Raw genomic sequence first — 14,876 nt, forward strand, 5'->3', positions numbered from 1 at the left:
ACGGTAAAGAGGACGTTAGATTCCTAATCTTGAATTTAATGTTTCGATTCGCCTGCGCGGTAGGAAGCGTTTGGGAGAGACGAGATACCATTTAATCGGTGGATTGTCCAGGAGAGAGTCAAAGATCAATCTGGACTCGGTGATGTAGCATCTATACTCTAGGGCACCACTTCTTGGTCATGACGTGCAGAGCTGGCTGCGTGTCGTCCCCTCGTTTTCTTTCAACCTTGGTCGATCATTTCTTTTGGAGAGGTGTTCCATCGACCCCGACTTGGTCGCCTCTGATAACGAGAGACGAGCTCATCAAATGAGCTGTACCGGGAGGCATGACGCCTGCTAGCTCGACAGAGCAAGAGGCATATCTCCAGCTGATACATGAGGGATGATTGAAGACGGAGGGTAACTCGACGATTTTGTCAGCGTGTATCGAGTACTCGGTGAGGTTGCTGAAAAGCACGAGGCGAGGGAATGTGCCAGGGTAGGAATCACGTGATATTTCACGTGAACCAAGTCACGTGAACAACCTTGATGGGCTGCCATCCAAGACCAAACAGGCTTGGATCCTGCGAAACTGCGGTCAAGACTCCAGACCAAAGTCCCAAAGCCCAAAGTCCCTGGGGCCAAAAGAGGCACTGGCAATTGGTTACTGAGATGTACCTGGTGGAACTTTGGATCTGACTTGTGCAATCCTCACCCTCACACGGCCATCAGACACGTCGTTGTTCGCCTTGCTCTCTTCTTCGATGCCTTCTTTACGCGGAATCCATGTCTCTTGTGGAACTGTTGTCGTCCCCTTGCGCCATTGCATGGGAGCATTGTTACGGTACTTCCGGGTGATGGTGGTGGCTTGACCCTGCACTGCCACTGCTCCAACCTCCAGAGATGTATCGGCTTCAGCTGGTATTCGTCCTCAATCAATCTCGAGCTACAAACATTGGCTGAGATGCTGTTATCCTACCTAGGTGTCGATGTTTGAACTCTCTGTTGCCTCATTCCCAGGCTGAAGTTCCTTCCTCTCCGACCATCCAATGCAGTCTTACACATGGCAGACATTCACAGACGGATGCTCGTCTCATGGAGAAAATGGAGCCAAAGTCGAACCTCTATCCAGTCGGCTCTCAGCCCTTTGGAACTTGAAGCCGTGAATGCCATATATTCGCCGCTCGACCACGATCAGCAGCAGATCAGACTCGTGGAATTACAACCCTCCGCGAGAATTGATGCCGAAATTGTCTGCACATTGAAGGTAGCCTCATTTGACCAGCGTGTGCCGGACTACGAGGGTCTGTCGTACGCATGGGGCGATCCTCGTAGCGTCGATTTCGTCAAACTCAATGGGGTTCTCACCCCTATTACTACCAATCTAGCCGCAGCCCTGAGGCACCTTCGAAAGCCCTCCGAGGCCCGAGTGTTGTGGATCGATGCTCTGTCAATAAATCAATCCGACAACCGCGAGCGCGCCCACCAAGTCAAAACGATGAAGAAGATCTATCAGAATGCACAGGCAACGAGGATTTGGCTCGGACTGGCTGGACCAGAAAACGACCTTGCGTTCGATTTCTTCATCTACCTCGCTCTCGCTATGCGGGAACGGACTTTCGCTGACACCATGCCAACGTTTTTACAAGAAGGCATGAAGCATCTGCTTCAGTTCAAAGAAATATTCCAGCGGTCGTGGTGGAGCCGAGTCTGGGTTCTGCAGGAAGCGATCCTCGGTCCTGTTGCTTTCTTGCATTCTGGTCACAGACAGATACCTCTGCATCAAATGCTAGACGCCTACAACTTCCTGCGAAGCTCGGGAGAAAATGGATTACTCAGACTTGCAAGACAGATCATCAATGTCCAACATCTCTCGGACCTGGTGGCGTGTATGCGCCAGAGCCTGGACCTGATCGAAGACTTGCGGAGTTTCTATTTGCACACGGATCCCGCACAGGATAGCAAGGAAGTGACATGGAAGTGGACCACCTGGAATCCTCCGAGCAAACCCGAGATCTTGATCGGCTTCATCGAGCTGCTGGCTAAGTGTCGGAGGAGCTACGCAACTGATGCCCGCGACAAGATCTACGGGTTGCTCGGTCTGGCACCCACAGAAGTGACACAAGAACTCGAGCCTACGTACGAAATCTCGGCCGAGGTCTTGTTTACCGAGACGGCCGTTAAATTGATCGAGAGCAGTAACTCCTTGTTATTGTTCAATCAGATTTCCCCTCACAAGTCGAGAGGCCGAAAAACTGCTTTACCTACCTGGGTGCCTGATTGGGATTCACCTGGAAGCCATTGCGCCGATATCGAGCTCCGAATCAAACAAGAAAAGATATTCAACGCGTGCGATTCGGAAGAATTGAAATCGGCCAGAATCCACGACTTCGGGCTGGCCTTGATGGGCGTCTGTGTGGGCGAGATATCAGATTTCACCAAAGCTATGCCACCTCACTGTGAGCACAAAGATGCTCCGGACCGTTTCAGCGACTGGGAAAAATTCTCGACAGGGGGCTCGACGTGGGTTTGGGACGACAAGGTAAAATCGTCCTTCTCCAAAACATATTGGCGCACCATTTTGAATGGAGCGGTTCCCGACGACAGCGGCTTCAATCTGCGCAAGGTGCAAAATGAGGACCTCGACGAATTCTTGCAATGGCGACACGAGAATAAGTGGGTGGCTGGCACGGAGCACGACTTTGTGCTTCTGCACGGCCGGCACAAGTGGAACGAGCACATTTCGCGCACAACGGGGGGACGCCGATTGTTTCGGACCAGATACGGGGACCTGGGGCTTGGACCCGCGGGGATCAAATCGGGCGATCTCATCTTCGTCCTTGCAGGAGGCAGCCATCCATGTATACTGCGACCATCCAAGCTTCACGAGCGCCTCTATACTCTGGTTGGGGAATGCTACGTCGACCACCTGATGTATGGGTACGGAGTCCGCAATCCCACGGCTGAGTGGCGTTGCTCCATGCCTCGTCACCCTGTATGGCGTCTCTGGTCACGCCATGCCAGCCGTTCAGGTTGGGTGCGCACCATTACATTGAACCGGTCTCGAAACGATGCCAAGAATATCCGTATGGAACATTCTATGTTGTGGATGCACGAGCGCGATAGCAACAACTATTGGCAGACTATTGTTCTATGCTGAAAGCATCTTGCTGCGAATCGCCAGGTCGAGAGCTGTTAGGGGCTTCGACAATGTTCACGAGACGCATACCCGCTAGGAAACCTCCTACGAAACTTCACTTGCCCCTCTCTCTCGCTCTCTCGACCTCTCGCCTCAGATTCCACCATGTCTCCTCCAGTGAGCAGAAGAGCTTCTCTGACAATATGGTCACTGATAGGAAGGGGGACAGTCCCCTTGTGGAGCATTCTTTGCCTGCACAAAGGCTGAGTGTACCGGCGATTGATCGAAGTGAGGACGAACATGACGGAAAGGGAGGGTCTCATATCAGCGACACAGGCCATGGCTACCTAGGTAGCTGGCTGCTGAATCCAATTGAACCAACGCGACAGCAACCATGCAGACACCCATTCCAGCCGTATTACCGGCCTCGCTTTGACGTCGACACATGCGTACCTACATATCCATGTCCTCGGTCCATGCCTAGGTATCATAATCAACAATCAAGAGTTCCTGCCTCTCTGGGAAAGAACCGGCCATATCCACTTTTTGACCAGCCATTGCTGGATCGAGGATGGTCTCAAAGTCTCAGTCTCTTTCTACACTCGCAGTACTGGAAGGCAATACTCTGGGCCGAGTAATTCTCCTCTCCTCTCGATACCATATCCATCGAGCTATGACTCAGCTTGTCATCCTCCTACCTTACCTATTTTGCTACTAGACCTATTAGGTACCTACCTACCCACTACCCTGGTACCGTGGCGCGAACCCTGCATAATATGCACATCAGACGAGGCTGGCTCCGCCTCAGCAAATGTACGTACATACCGAATACATCCACACATGTATACACTACCACCACCTACCCTAGCTACCCTACCCACCTAGGTATCTATCTACCTTTATCGTCCTGCCCGACTTCCTCTGTTTCCCCTGTTTCCTGGGCTTCCCTGGACCTAGTAAATTCGGCGATTCTGCGTTCCCTGTTTCTGGAGCTGATTAAGCGCCACGCCCGCACCGCGTCGCACCGCAGTCCCACCCGGCCCAGACTTCCAGACGAGCACCAGCGCCCACAAACCCATTTGTGGCCTTTTTTTTTTTTTGGAGATGGAATGAGTGAGTGGGTGGGTGGTATAGGCGTTCCCGGTCATGAGTGATGAGGCAAGACGAGAAAATATCGAGCACCACTCAGACAATGGTTGAGAGACTGATTGACTGACGAGTCACGTCCCCCTATCGGGCGCAGGGGAGAAGAGACAAAGGACAAAGCAGGGCAGGCCTATAAGACCTCATTTGATGGTTTTAGAGGTTTTCTATCTGAACAGGTTCAATCCCTACAACACCAAAGACCCTTTTCTACTTCCGCCCCAATTGCGACCATATCATGACTCCTCCTCCTTCTCTTCTCGCTCTGCCATACGAGCTGCGACGGCAGATATGGACGCTTGTCCTGGGCCCAACTCAAGTCCACGCCTGCAAATGCCACTCAACACCTGGCAAGTGCACGTCCAAACACGCCGGCGTATGCTGTCAAGCGCTCAACGCCTACAAACTATTCGATAACCGCTTCCTAAGGGTATGCCGCCAGATCCATGACGAAGTTCGTCCGTTGCTCAACTCGCCACCTCGATTCAATGTATGCAGCGGGCTCTGCATGGAGAGTTTGTTCTTGGGCATCCAACCTCGTCATCGGCGTTGGATCAAGCATGTGAGAGTGTATGTGTATATTGGTGATGCGACGCCAGAAGCTCTGAACGGTCAGAGTGGTCCAGAGCTGGTGCACAGAGCAGAGGCATCCTGTGGTCGCTTCGTCCAGAGTGCACTGAAGTTTCAGGGAGTCGGACGTCTGTTAGATGCATCGTCAGTAAGAGAGATTGAAGTTGATGATCTCGGAAGAAGAAAGCTATGCGTGGATCTAACGCTGGGTTGATGCTCGACATGTAGTGCACAAAACCTGCCTGGATCGGGAAACTATTATGCGCTCCGTAGACTTGCTCCATGAAAGCCTTTGAACAAATGCTGGAATGAGTGAAGAGGTGCTGGCACAGAGTCATCGGCCAAGTGCCGAATTGATGCTGGGAAGACAGGCGTGATGTGGTTTGGACACTCGACCATCTTCAACGTCCAGCGTAAGATCAAAGAGCGCGATAGCTCTGAACAGGGCTTGGGCTGAGCACGGGATTCCGATTTGGCGAAGTAACAAACGACAACTAGAAGGACAGGGCGAGGCGAGAAAGGACTTGTTTGTGGAGTGCATACATTGTACATGTCGAGCTTGCCTCTCATTAAACCATATTGCTGGCGTATGTTGCAGGCAGGCCCTTCGCTACCGCTGTGATAACAATTCCCGAGAAGTCAACACATCTTCGCATCGCTAGTCTGCAGGGTGACTGAGCAGGTATTCGATTGCGCCGTTCACATTGCCTCCAGTTCTTCGCAGCGCCTGAACATTTCGGTCGAAATCGTAGAAGCCCATCTCATTCAACTGCTGTAGTTGCTGTGCATATCGCTCCTCAGGCGGCCGGCTGTCAGGCGGCGATGTTGGCCGGCCGGCACCAAGGAGATTGAACAAGCCACCATAATCTGTGCCATCGCCACCTTGCCCAGTGTTCATGTCTTGCAAGAATCGTTGCATGGCCTCTGGGTTCTGGAGGAACGGGTTCTGCTGAGGATTGAAAGGATTTAGCGGAGGAGATGTGGTGCTAGGTCCTGTGGCCTGTGGAAACAGTGCCATGAAAGGGTTAATGCGCTGCGCCGTCGGGTTTGCTGTATTTTCAGTCTGTTGGCCAGCGGCTGCTTGGTTATCAGACCCAGCTTCTCCACTTCGCGCTCCCATCGCCTGGGCATTGGGATCACCAAAGAGATGGGAAAGGGCTTGATTCGTTTGTCTCAAATTTTGTAGCATCGACAATAGCTGTTCTGTTTGTCCGGCCTGGCCAGGTTGACCTTGCGGCGGCATTCCTAGTGGATTGTTAGGTACGTTTTGAGGAGTGCTGCCGGCAGTGCCCGGTTCTGTTGTATTGGTGACGCCAGGTGCTGGAAATGCCTCTCCTCCGCCCGCACCCCCGAAAGGACCCATACCCATCTGCTGCTGCATCTGCATCATGTTCCGCAGCATTTGAGGGTTCGTCATCATAGATCTGAAGTAGTCGGAATTGAGCATTTGTCTCGCCTGCGGGCCCATCGCTCTAAGATGGGGGTTCTGGTTGATGATCATGTCCTGAACCTGGGGGTTGCCCATGGCTTCACGCATCATCTGCTGGAAATGGGGGTTATCCAGTTGGCGCAGGAAGTCATCTGGTGTAAGATTCTCTTGAAACATGCTGGCATTTGGCAACTGGGCAAATCCCGCATACCGGGCACCCGTTAAGCCAGCCAAAGGATCGTTCCCAGTGCCCGATGCCAGGTTTTGGGGCACCCCAGCTGCGGGTTGCGGTGCACCTCCTGAGGTTGGAGTCGAGGTTGACGAGGATTGTGTAGCCGGGTTCTGTCTTTGATTGCTAGCGGCGCTCTTCACCAGATGCATCGTGTTACCTTCTTTCACATTGTGAGAGGCGAGAGTTTCATGGTCTTTCAGCACCTTCCCGCTGTAAATCAGCCGCTGAGCTGAAGCTGGGACATTGGCGTATTCTTCAGAAGCGAGTTTGTTCTTCAGCTCACTTGTCGTCGTCGACAAAGGCAAAGTCAGCGTCCATTTCTGGCTACCCGAGGATTTGACGTGGAAGGTGACAGTGGCATCTTCCGCGCCAGCACTGTCGGCCATCGTTGCGAAGCCGCTCAGGCAGAGCGATTTCCGTTCGATGGATTTGTAATTGGGACGGATGATAGGCGATGCTCAGATCGGACAACGGAGCTCTGATTAGGGCTGCTTGTTGGGTAATGGATCTGTCAGAGATACGCAAGACGAGGGAGGATAAGGCGTCGACGATCTCTAGAGGGAGTCGGGATAATTGAGAAGGTAAGAGGAACAAGTGCGGACGTAGAATGGCATGTCAAGAGTTCTGATCAGGAGCAAGAACCAAGAGACTGACCACCTGGCAGATGGATCCGATGGCAAGAGTGACGAAGTTGATCGGCTTTGCGCAGTCAGTTTGTGCCTACAAGTACGAAGCTGCGGGTACTAGCCGTGGTTGGCCACATTACCGGGGCCTTTATTGTGCAGTTCTACTTAAAGGGAGGGGCTGCCTGCGCCGCTAAGACCAGCGCTAGAGGCGAGGGGAAGCTCCCTTGCCTGGCTCCCCTGCTCCCTCCCTCACTTGCAGTGGCCAAGTGGCTATCGGCGCAGTTGCCTCCGTCAGTTGGCTAGCGTGAGCTTGCTCTTGGCAAACTTGGAACTTTTCTGCGCAACTGGAAAGTCTGCGAAATGCGGCAAGGTGCGAGGTCCATTCGATGAACCATGGTTGAGAATTGAAGACCTCAGAAAAGCACTCTATCAGCATACTCTAGGCTCGATCCTCTGCGACAATGCAAGCAGCCATGTCACCGGGCGTCTCCTAGAGTAAACGCACATTCAGAAAGCAATCCGGAATTCTCCTCAGTCAAGCGCAATCATGGCGACGACAAGCTCTATGTTTATGTATAGCTTGACTATACAACCGCCTTCAGCCATCACTCAAGCAGTCTTGGGTCAGTTTGCCGGTACAAAAGAGCAGCAGATCATCACAGCATCGGGCTCCAAGCTCACCATCCACAGACCCGATCCTACGCAGGGAAAAATCTCCCCTCTCTTCACCCAGGATTGCTTCGGCATCATCAGGTCTCTGGCCGCCTTCCGACTGGCGGGGAGCAGTAAAGGTCAGTATCTTCTTTTTATCTACCAAAACATACTAATATGTCTGGTAGATTATCTGATTGTCGGCTCGGACTCGGGGCGCATCACCATCCTCGAATATCTCCGCGACCAGAATCGTTTCAATCGCGTCCATCTCGAGACCTACGGCAAATCGGGCATCCGAAGAGTCATTCCCGGTCAATATCTCGCTGTCGATCCGAAAGGACGAGCGTGTCTGATTGCGTCCGTCGAAAAGAACAAGCTTGTCTACGTCTTGAATCGAAATGCGCAGGCCGAGCTTACCATCTCTTCGCCGCTCGAAGCCCATAAACCTCAGACTCTCGTCTTTGAATGCATAGCCCTTGATGTCGGTTACGAAAACCCCATATTCGCGGCACTCGAAGTCGATTACACCGAGGTGGACCAGGATCCCAGTGGGCAGGCCCTGGAAGAGGTGGAAAAGCTTCTAGTCTATTATGAGCTTGACCTTGGCCTTAACCATGTTGTCCGTAAGTGGGCTGAGCCTGTGGCAAGGAGTGCCATCAAGCTGTTCCAGGTGCCTGGTGGCTCTGATGGGCCGAGTGGCGTTCTCGTCTGTGGTGAAGACAATATCACCTACCGACACTCAAATCAGGAGGCTTTTCGTGTGCCAATTCCCCGGAGAAGAGGTGTGCTCGAGAATCCTGAGCGCAAGCGCCACATCGTGGCGGGAGTTATGCACAAAATGAAAGGCCAGTTCTTTTTGCTTCTCCAAACCGAGGACGGTGACCTCTTCAAAGTCACCATAGAAATGGTCGAGGACGAGAATGGTCAGCCGACTGGTGAGGTCAAGGCACTTAAGCTGAAATACTTCGACACAGTGCCTGTGGCGAACAACCTGCTCATATTAAAGAGTGGGTTTTTATTTGTGGCCTGCGAAAGTGGCAACCACCATTTCTACCAATTTGAAAAGCTCGGAGATGACGACGACGAGACAGAATTCACGAGTGACGATTTCCCTTCAGATCCAACAGCACCTTACACCCCGGCTTTTTTCCATGTGCGACCTCTCGCAAATCTCAACCTTGTGCAAAGCATAGATGCTGCAAACCCCTTACTGGACTGCAAAGTTGCTAACCTTCTCGATGAAGATGCGCCACAGATCTACTCGATATGCGGATCGGGTGCTCGAAGCAGTTTCAAGACTCTCAAGCACGGTCTGTCTGTTTCGGAGATTGTGGAATCTGAGCTCCCTGACAAGCCTGAGGCCGTGTGGACGACCAAACTGACAAGGGAAGACGAGTACGACGCTTATATCGTGCTATCTTTCCGCACTGGAACCCTAGTGCTTAGCATTGGGGAAACCGTGGAAGAAGTCACAGACACGGGTTTTCTTTCAACAGCTCCGACCCTTGCCGTGCAACAGCTGGGCGAGGATGCTTTGATTCAAGTACACCCCAAGGGTATCCGACACATTCGAGCCGACAAGCGGGTGAACGAGTGGCCGGCACCTCAGCATCGATCCATTGTCGCTGCCTCCACAAACGAGCGACAAGTCGCTGTAGCTCTGAGTTCAGGCGAAATTGTCTATTTTGAAATGGACTCTGATGGATCCTTGGCAGAATATGATGAGCGAAGAGAAATGACCGGAACCGTGACCTGTCTATCCCTTGGAGAGGTACCCGAGGGCCGGGTTCGAAGCTCATTCCTTGCTGTTGGATGCGACGATTCCACAGTCAGGATATTAAGTCTCGACCCCGATTCAACGCTCGAAAACAAATCAGTGCAGGCGTTGACTTCGGCACCTTCAGCTCTGTCAATCATGGCCATGGCTGACTCCACATCCGGCGGGAGTACGCTCTATCTCCATATCGGTCTCTACTCGGGTGTCTACTTGCGGACCGTGCTAGATGAGATCACTGGTGAGCTCTCAGACACGCGAACGCGCTTTTTGGGCCTGAAGCCGGCAAAGCTTTTCCGCGTCTCGGTCAAGGGACAGAATGCCGTCATGGCACTGAGTTCACGGCCCTGGCTTGGATATACGGATAGGCAAACAAACGGCTTCATGCTGACACCACTCGACTACGTTGGTTTACAGTACGTCTGGAACTTTACAAGCGAACAATGTCCCGAGGGAATGGTGGGCATTCAAGGACAAAATCTAAGGCAAGTTCTATTCCCAAAGTCGAAGTCTTTCAAGTGATGAACCCATAACTATGCTCTTTCCGAGAGTCAACGACTCATGCGGACTCCAAAACTCAACCAATTGTTCCTTCTGATGTTACTCAACCGCAATCTGTTCGAAATTCTTCCTCTCTGGCTTTTCTGACTGTCCGTTCTAGGATATTTACGATCGAAGATCTGTCCCGAAACCTACTGCAAGAGAATATCCCACTCTCGTACACGCCCAGGAAATTCGTCAAACATCCTGAGCAACCCTTGTTCTACGTTATTGAAGCAGACAACAACGTTCTTGCACCTGCCACCAGAACAAAATTGCTCACAGAATCGACGGCCGTTAATGGAGACGCTGTCCAACTCCCTCCCGATGAGTTTGGCTATCCTCGTGGGACCGGCCACTGGGCGTCATGTATCCAGATCGTCGACCCAGTCACGACCAAATCCGTCGTCTTCACTCTTGAGCTGGAGGACAACGAATGTGCCACCAGCATCACAGCAGCGCCATTCGCAGGACAAGATGACGAAACCTTCCTAATTGTCGGGACGGCAAAGGATCTGGTGATCAGTCCTCGTTCATTCTCGGCCGGTTTCTTACATGTTTATCGCTTCCACGAAGACGGTAAAGAACTCGAATTCATCCACAAAACAAAAGTGGAGCAACCTCCAACCGCCTTGCTTGCTTTCCAGGGTCGGCTTCTAGCAGGCATTGGACCAGATCTACGCATCTACGACCTCGGAATGAAACAAATGTTGCGCAAGTGCCAAGTTCAAGCAGTCCCGAACATCGTCGTTGGCTTACAGACCCAGGGAAGCAGAATTATCGTCAGCGATATCCAGGAGAGTGTAACATACTGTGTATACAAGTACCAAGAAAACAAACTTATTCCATTTGTCGACGACGTCATTGCTCGCTGGACAACGTGTTGCACCATGGTCGATTATGAAACCGTGGCAGGCGGCGACAAGTTCGGGAATCTCTGGTTGTTGCGTTGCCCAACCAAGGCTTCTGAAGAGGCCGATGAAGATGGCTCAGGAGCACATTTGATTCATGAACGAGCCTATCTCAGCGGTGCACCCAATCGACTGAGTCTCATGGTGCACTATTTCCCCGGCGACATTCCCACCAGCATTCAGAAGACGAGTCTCGTGGCCGGTGGTCGAGATGTGGTGTTCTGGACGGGGTTTCAGGGTACGCTGGGCATGCTGGTGCCGTTCGTAAGCCGTGAAGACGTTGATTTCTTCCAGTCTCTGGAGATGCAACTCGCGTCGAACAATGGCAACCCCCCAATTTTGGGTCGAGATCATCTCATCTACCGCTCATACTACGCGCCCTCCAAAGGGATCATTGATGGCGATTTGTGCGAGACTTTCTTCTTGCTCTCGAATGATAAGAAACAGATGATAGCGGGAGAGCTGGACCGAAGTGTAAGGGAGATTGAGAGGAAGATTTCGGATATGAGGACACGAGTGGCATATTGATTCTACCATATGATGCTGGTCACAGTCCGGAGATGAACGGCGCCAGGGAAAATGATCTTGCTGTGTTTATGGGAGGCCGAATCTGGGTGGAAGCGGGTTTGGATTGACGATACCCTTGGCCGTCACCGAATGTGTGACGGAGGAACAAATGTGAGTCGAGCTATACTCTTGTCAAAAGAAAACGAACACTGTTCGGAACTGGGCAGACCAATCTTGCCCTCTGACCACGCGGACACAACCCTGGCGTCATGCTCTCGCAGGCTCTCATGCCCATGTGCCCCTGTCGAGTCATTTGTGACGAGACTACCACCAACCCTTTCTGCTCCCTTTTATTTTCTTTCTCCCATCTCTTTGTTACAAGTCCGCCCCATTGCCGTGCTGGCACACAATCTCTCCGCGATGTCCGTCTCTTACCTCGCTCGATCTGCATTCTTTTGCTCCCATTGCTTGATCTTGAGCTGGATGCCTGCTTGACGCAGCGCATGAGACCAGAATAAAAATTTCACCTGCCGATCTTTGAGTACGAGTCCATCTTTGCCGCGTGCGTGCGTGGTGGCTATTGTAATTTATCCGGCGGGACAACTTGCGATAATCAGGTCGGGATGTCATGAGGATGAGGATAGACAAGACAGGTAGGGCGATGTGGTGGTATGGTGATAAGGTAGGGTAGGGTGTGGTAGAGATCCTTTAAGGATAGAAGAGGATTGAAAAAGGCGTAGATGAGAATGAAGACAGGATTGGACGGCCAGGGCTACCAAGGCTTGCTGGCTTGCTGGGACGCGTGAGAAAAGGGAAAAAGCAGAAAAGGCATAGTCATATGGAGGGTGTCTTCTCCGGCCATGGTCTTTCCACGCGGTTTAGTTTACGTGTTACGCCTTTTCTTCCTTTGGCGGCTTGATCTGATGAGCAGGGATGGTGGTGTAGTATATGGACGACGCACTTCCCGTCTTAATCCTTGTGAAGATCCGTTTCTTTTGTTTATTTTCACAGTTACCATACGATACGGAATGTATATATATATCATCCCCGAACTGTACTTCGTCCATTACTATTTTCGTTCAGGAAAGGAAGCGCGGTGTAACTTAATAGAGGAACATGGTGAATTCTACTAGGTCCTGGGGACGTATCAGACTATGTACTATTAACTAATTATAGGAGTATTACTATGTAGCGCCGTTCGGGGGTCCTCGGTCGAGGACCTTCGAGGCGGCAACGTGATCGTCATTACATTACCTTGGTAACCCTGTCAGTCACAACCTGATGTTGTAACGGATCCTGGCGTGCGGAGACGAAGAACTTTACGGTTGATTTTTGGGAGAGGTCGAGGCTCGCGTGGGTGCGGAATGTTGTTGGCACTCATCTGATTTCGGGGAGAGTTCTGGGTTCCAAGACGTGGTTCATACCTCGCCGGACTAGGCGTTCCTGGGACAGGCTCATTGAAATTGCGTACTCCACATGTAGACTGTAAACGCTCCGCGTGCTCTGTTGCTCCTCTTGCTCTGCCACACAGCGGGCCGAGCACCCAGAGATCAGTCAAGTGCTCCTCAGCCTTGCGACGCAAGGCTGGATCTGATACTCTGCCAATGAGGAGTACAGGGTACACCCTAAAAAGCCCCAGGAACGCCGGTCTAACTGGTCGTTTTGCGGTCGGCCAAATCATTATAGACATGATCAAAATACCTTTTCTTCGTCCAAGCTCTCCATTCCCAGTCGGTCGGAGATCGCTACCTGTCGGACAACACATCTTATTCCCCGAGCATAGATCCCCACAGTCAAGCAGACATGAAGAGCTTTCGCTTGTGATGCTGGCAGTCTTACTGGAAGTGGCATTGATCTTTGGAGTCAACTGTCCACTGCCATTATCTACCGTCGTCGAACCAGACGGCGAATGTGGCTGCTTCATTGACGAATTCGGGTTGAATTGTCGAGCTGTGAATGACATAGCCGTGAAGACAGCTGCGAATTTCGCGTGCCAGGTGCATGTAGCTGGCAGACTCAGCACCTTCGATCTCGCAGTCCACTTTCACGTGCAAGCTCGCCACCAGTTTTGTGTCGCTGGATTGCCAACACGTGGAGGTGGTGAGCTTCAATCACACTTTGGAGCGATTCAATGTCCGTCGTAATCTCGTCGATCGACATGCCCATAGGAACGGCCTGGAGGAGAATGCGGCCAGCAGCTCGGCAAAGAGGGATTGCGCCGTGCAGAATGATAAGGGTGATGACCAACGAAATAGCCGGATCAAAGTAGTAGCGGCCATGGAATGTGCAGAGCCAGATGATCAGTGCAGATCCTATCACGCCGATGTTTCCCAGTGCATCACCCATGACATGAGGAAAGACTCCGCGCATATTCAGGTCACCGTGAGAATGACCATATCCGCCATGTCCATGCCCGTTGTGCGAATCATCTTTGGTCTGATTGTGTGAAGAATGGTTAAAGTCATGGTTGCCTCGGTCGCTGATACTGCCACTTGCATGAAACCGCGGTGTCTTGGCTATCAGGGTCAAAGGCTTGCTCCGACGATTCATTTTCCTACCTCGACAGCTCGGGTACAGAACTTAAGGCCATGACGTGCCACCGGTAAAATACCGGCTTTTGAGTCTTTGCATAAAAGCTTTCCATGGTCATGGTGTTGGTGGTCCTCTCAATGCGGACGAGGGTCTAATCGTGCCAGCGAAAGCAGAGTTTCATTGCCTCTTCGACGTTTATGTCGCCAACAGCGCCAAATCTCATCTCGACGTACTAATTAATCTCCTCCTACGTCGAGGAAGAAGATCATCATGACCGATGTGAATACGATGACGAGACACCCGGCCTAATCAGCCAGACCCCAGTCATGCCTACGCATGTCTGAGGCCAATTTCAGCATAGGCCGGGTCGAGGAGGTGAACAAGGTGGTACGAACGGTCACACCGGCCGAAAATATCGTGGACAGTAGACATAAAAGAAGGATGCGCCGTCTCGGGACTCTTTTCGCAACAACTGGAAAAAGGGTGATAACGGTAGACACCACCAGAATGACGAAGAGCGCGAAAATTCTTGCGCCGAGTTAGTCGTTGTCGTCGTTGCAGATTACGTCCCGGAATCTGCTGTGCCGGGGTCGACGCGGCTGGGGTCGCGTGGTACAGAGGCAGTCGAAAATATCAAGCAAAAGCCCAGAAAGCTTGGGTTAACAGTAGGGTTTCTAAGACGCTGATTCCCAGCGGATATTGCACCCTCTTACATTAGGCGAACTCGGCAAGGATTGAAGTGAATGCACATAGATCGGAGTCAGTATCCCTGATGCATCCACCAGGCCGTGAGAGATGAGGACCTTAACGCGTCTTTCCTAATTTGGCAGACAGTCCTGG

At 51.9% G+C, this 14,876-nt stretch overlaps 5 protein-coding genes across 5 annotated transcripts; 3 read left to right on the forward strand and 2 right to left on the reverse strand.

Moving 5' to 3' along the window:
- Positions 1-1,042: 1,042 nt before the first annotated feature.
- Positions 1,043-3,139, forward strand: Z517_04382 (uncharacterized protein; the record flags this gene model as incomplete). The annotated part of the gene is made up of 1 exon (XM_013429711.1): positions 1,043-3,139. One exon carries the CDS (start codon positions 1,043-1,045, stop codon positions 3,137-3,139), a length of 2,097 nt encoding a protein of 698 aa, XP_013285165.1.
- A 1,360-nt stretch (positions 3,140-4,499) lies between these two features.
- Positions 4,500-5,045, forward strand: Z517_04383 (uncharacterized protein; the record flags this gene model as incomplete). The annotated part of the gene is made up of 1 exon (XM_013429712.1): positions 4,500-5,045. One exon carries the CDS (start codon positions 4,500-4,502, stop codon positions 5,043-5,045), a length of 546 nt encoding a protein of 181 aa, XP_013285166.1.
- A 444-nt stretch (positions 5,046-5,489) lies between these two features.
- Z517_04384 (uncharacterized protein) lies at positions 5,490-6,878 on the reverse strand (the record flags this gene model as incomplete). Its single annotated transcript, XM_013429713.1, has 1 exon — positions 5,490-6,878. The coding sequence occupies one exon, from the start codon at positions 6,876-6,878 to the stop codon at positions 5,490-5,492; it is 1,389 nt and encodes a 462-aa protein (XP_013285167.1).
- Positions 6,879-7,665: 787 nt separating this feature from the next.
- On the forward strand, positions 7,666-11,525 carry Z517_04385 (pre-mRNA-splicing factor rse1; the record flags this gene model as incomplete). The annotated part of the gene is made up of 3 exons (XM_013429714.1): positions 7,666-7,909; positions 7,958-10,049; positions 10,208-11,525. 3 exons carry the CDS (start codon positions 7,666-7,668, stop codon positions 11,523-11,525), a joined length of 3,654 nt encoding a protein of 1,217 aa, XP_013285168.1.
- Positions 11,526-13,384: 1,859 nt separating this feature from the next.
- Z517_04386 (uncharacterized protein) lies at positions 13,385-14,054 on the reverse strand (the record flags this gene model as incomplete). Its single annotated transcript, XM_013429715.1, has 2 exons — positions 13,385-13,511; positions 13,594-14,054. The coding sequence occupies 2 exons, from the start codon at positions 14,052-14,054 to the stop codon at positions 13,385-13,387; spliced, it is 588 nt and encodes a 195-aa protein (XP_013285169.1).
- Between the last annotated feature and the right edge of the window lie 822 nt (positions 14,055-14,876).

The sequence above is a fragment of the Fonsecaea pedrosoi genome (genome assembly GCF_000835455.1).
Source record: "Fonsecaea pedrosoi CBS 271.37 unplaced genomic scaffold supercont1.3, whole genome shotgun sequence".
NCBI lineage: Eukaryota > Fungi > Ascomycota > Eurotiomycetes > Chaetothyriales > Herpotrichiellaceae > Fonsecaea > Fonsecaea pedrosoi.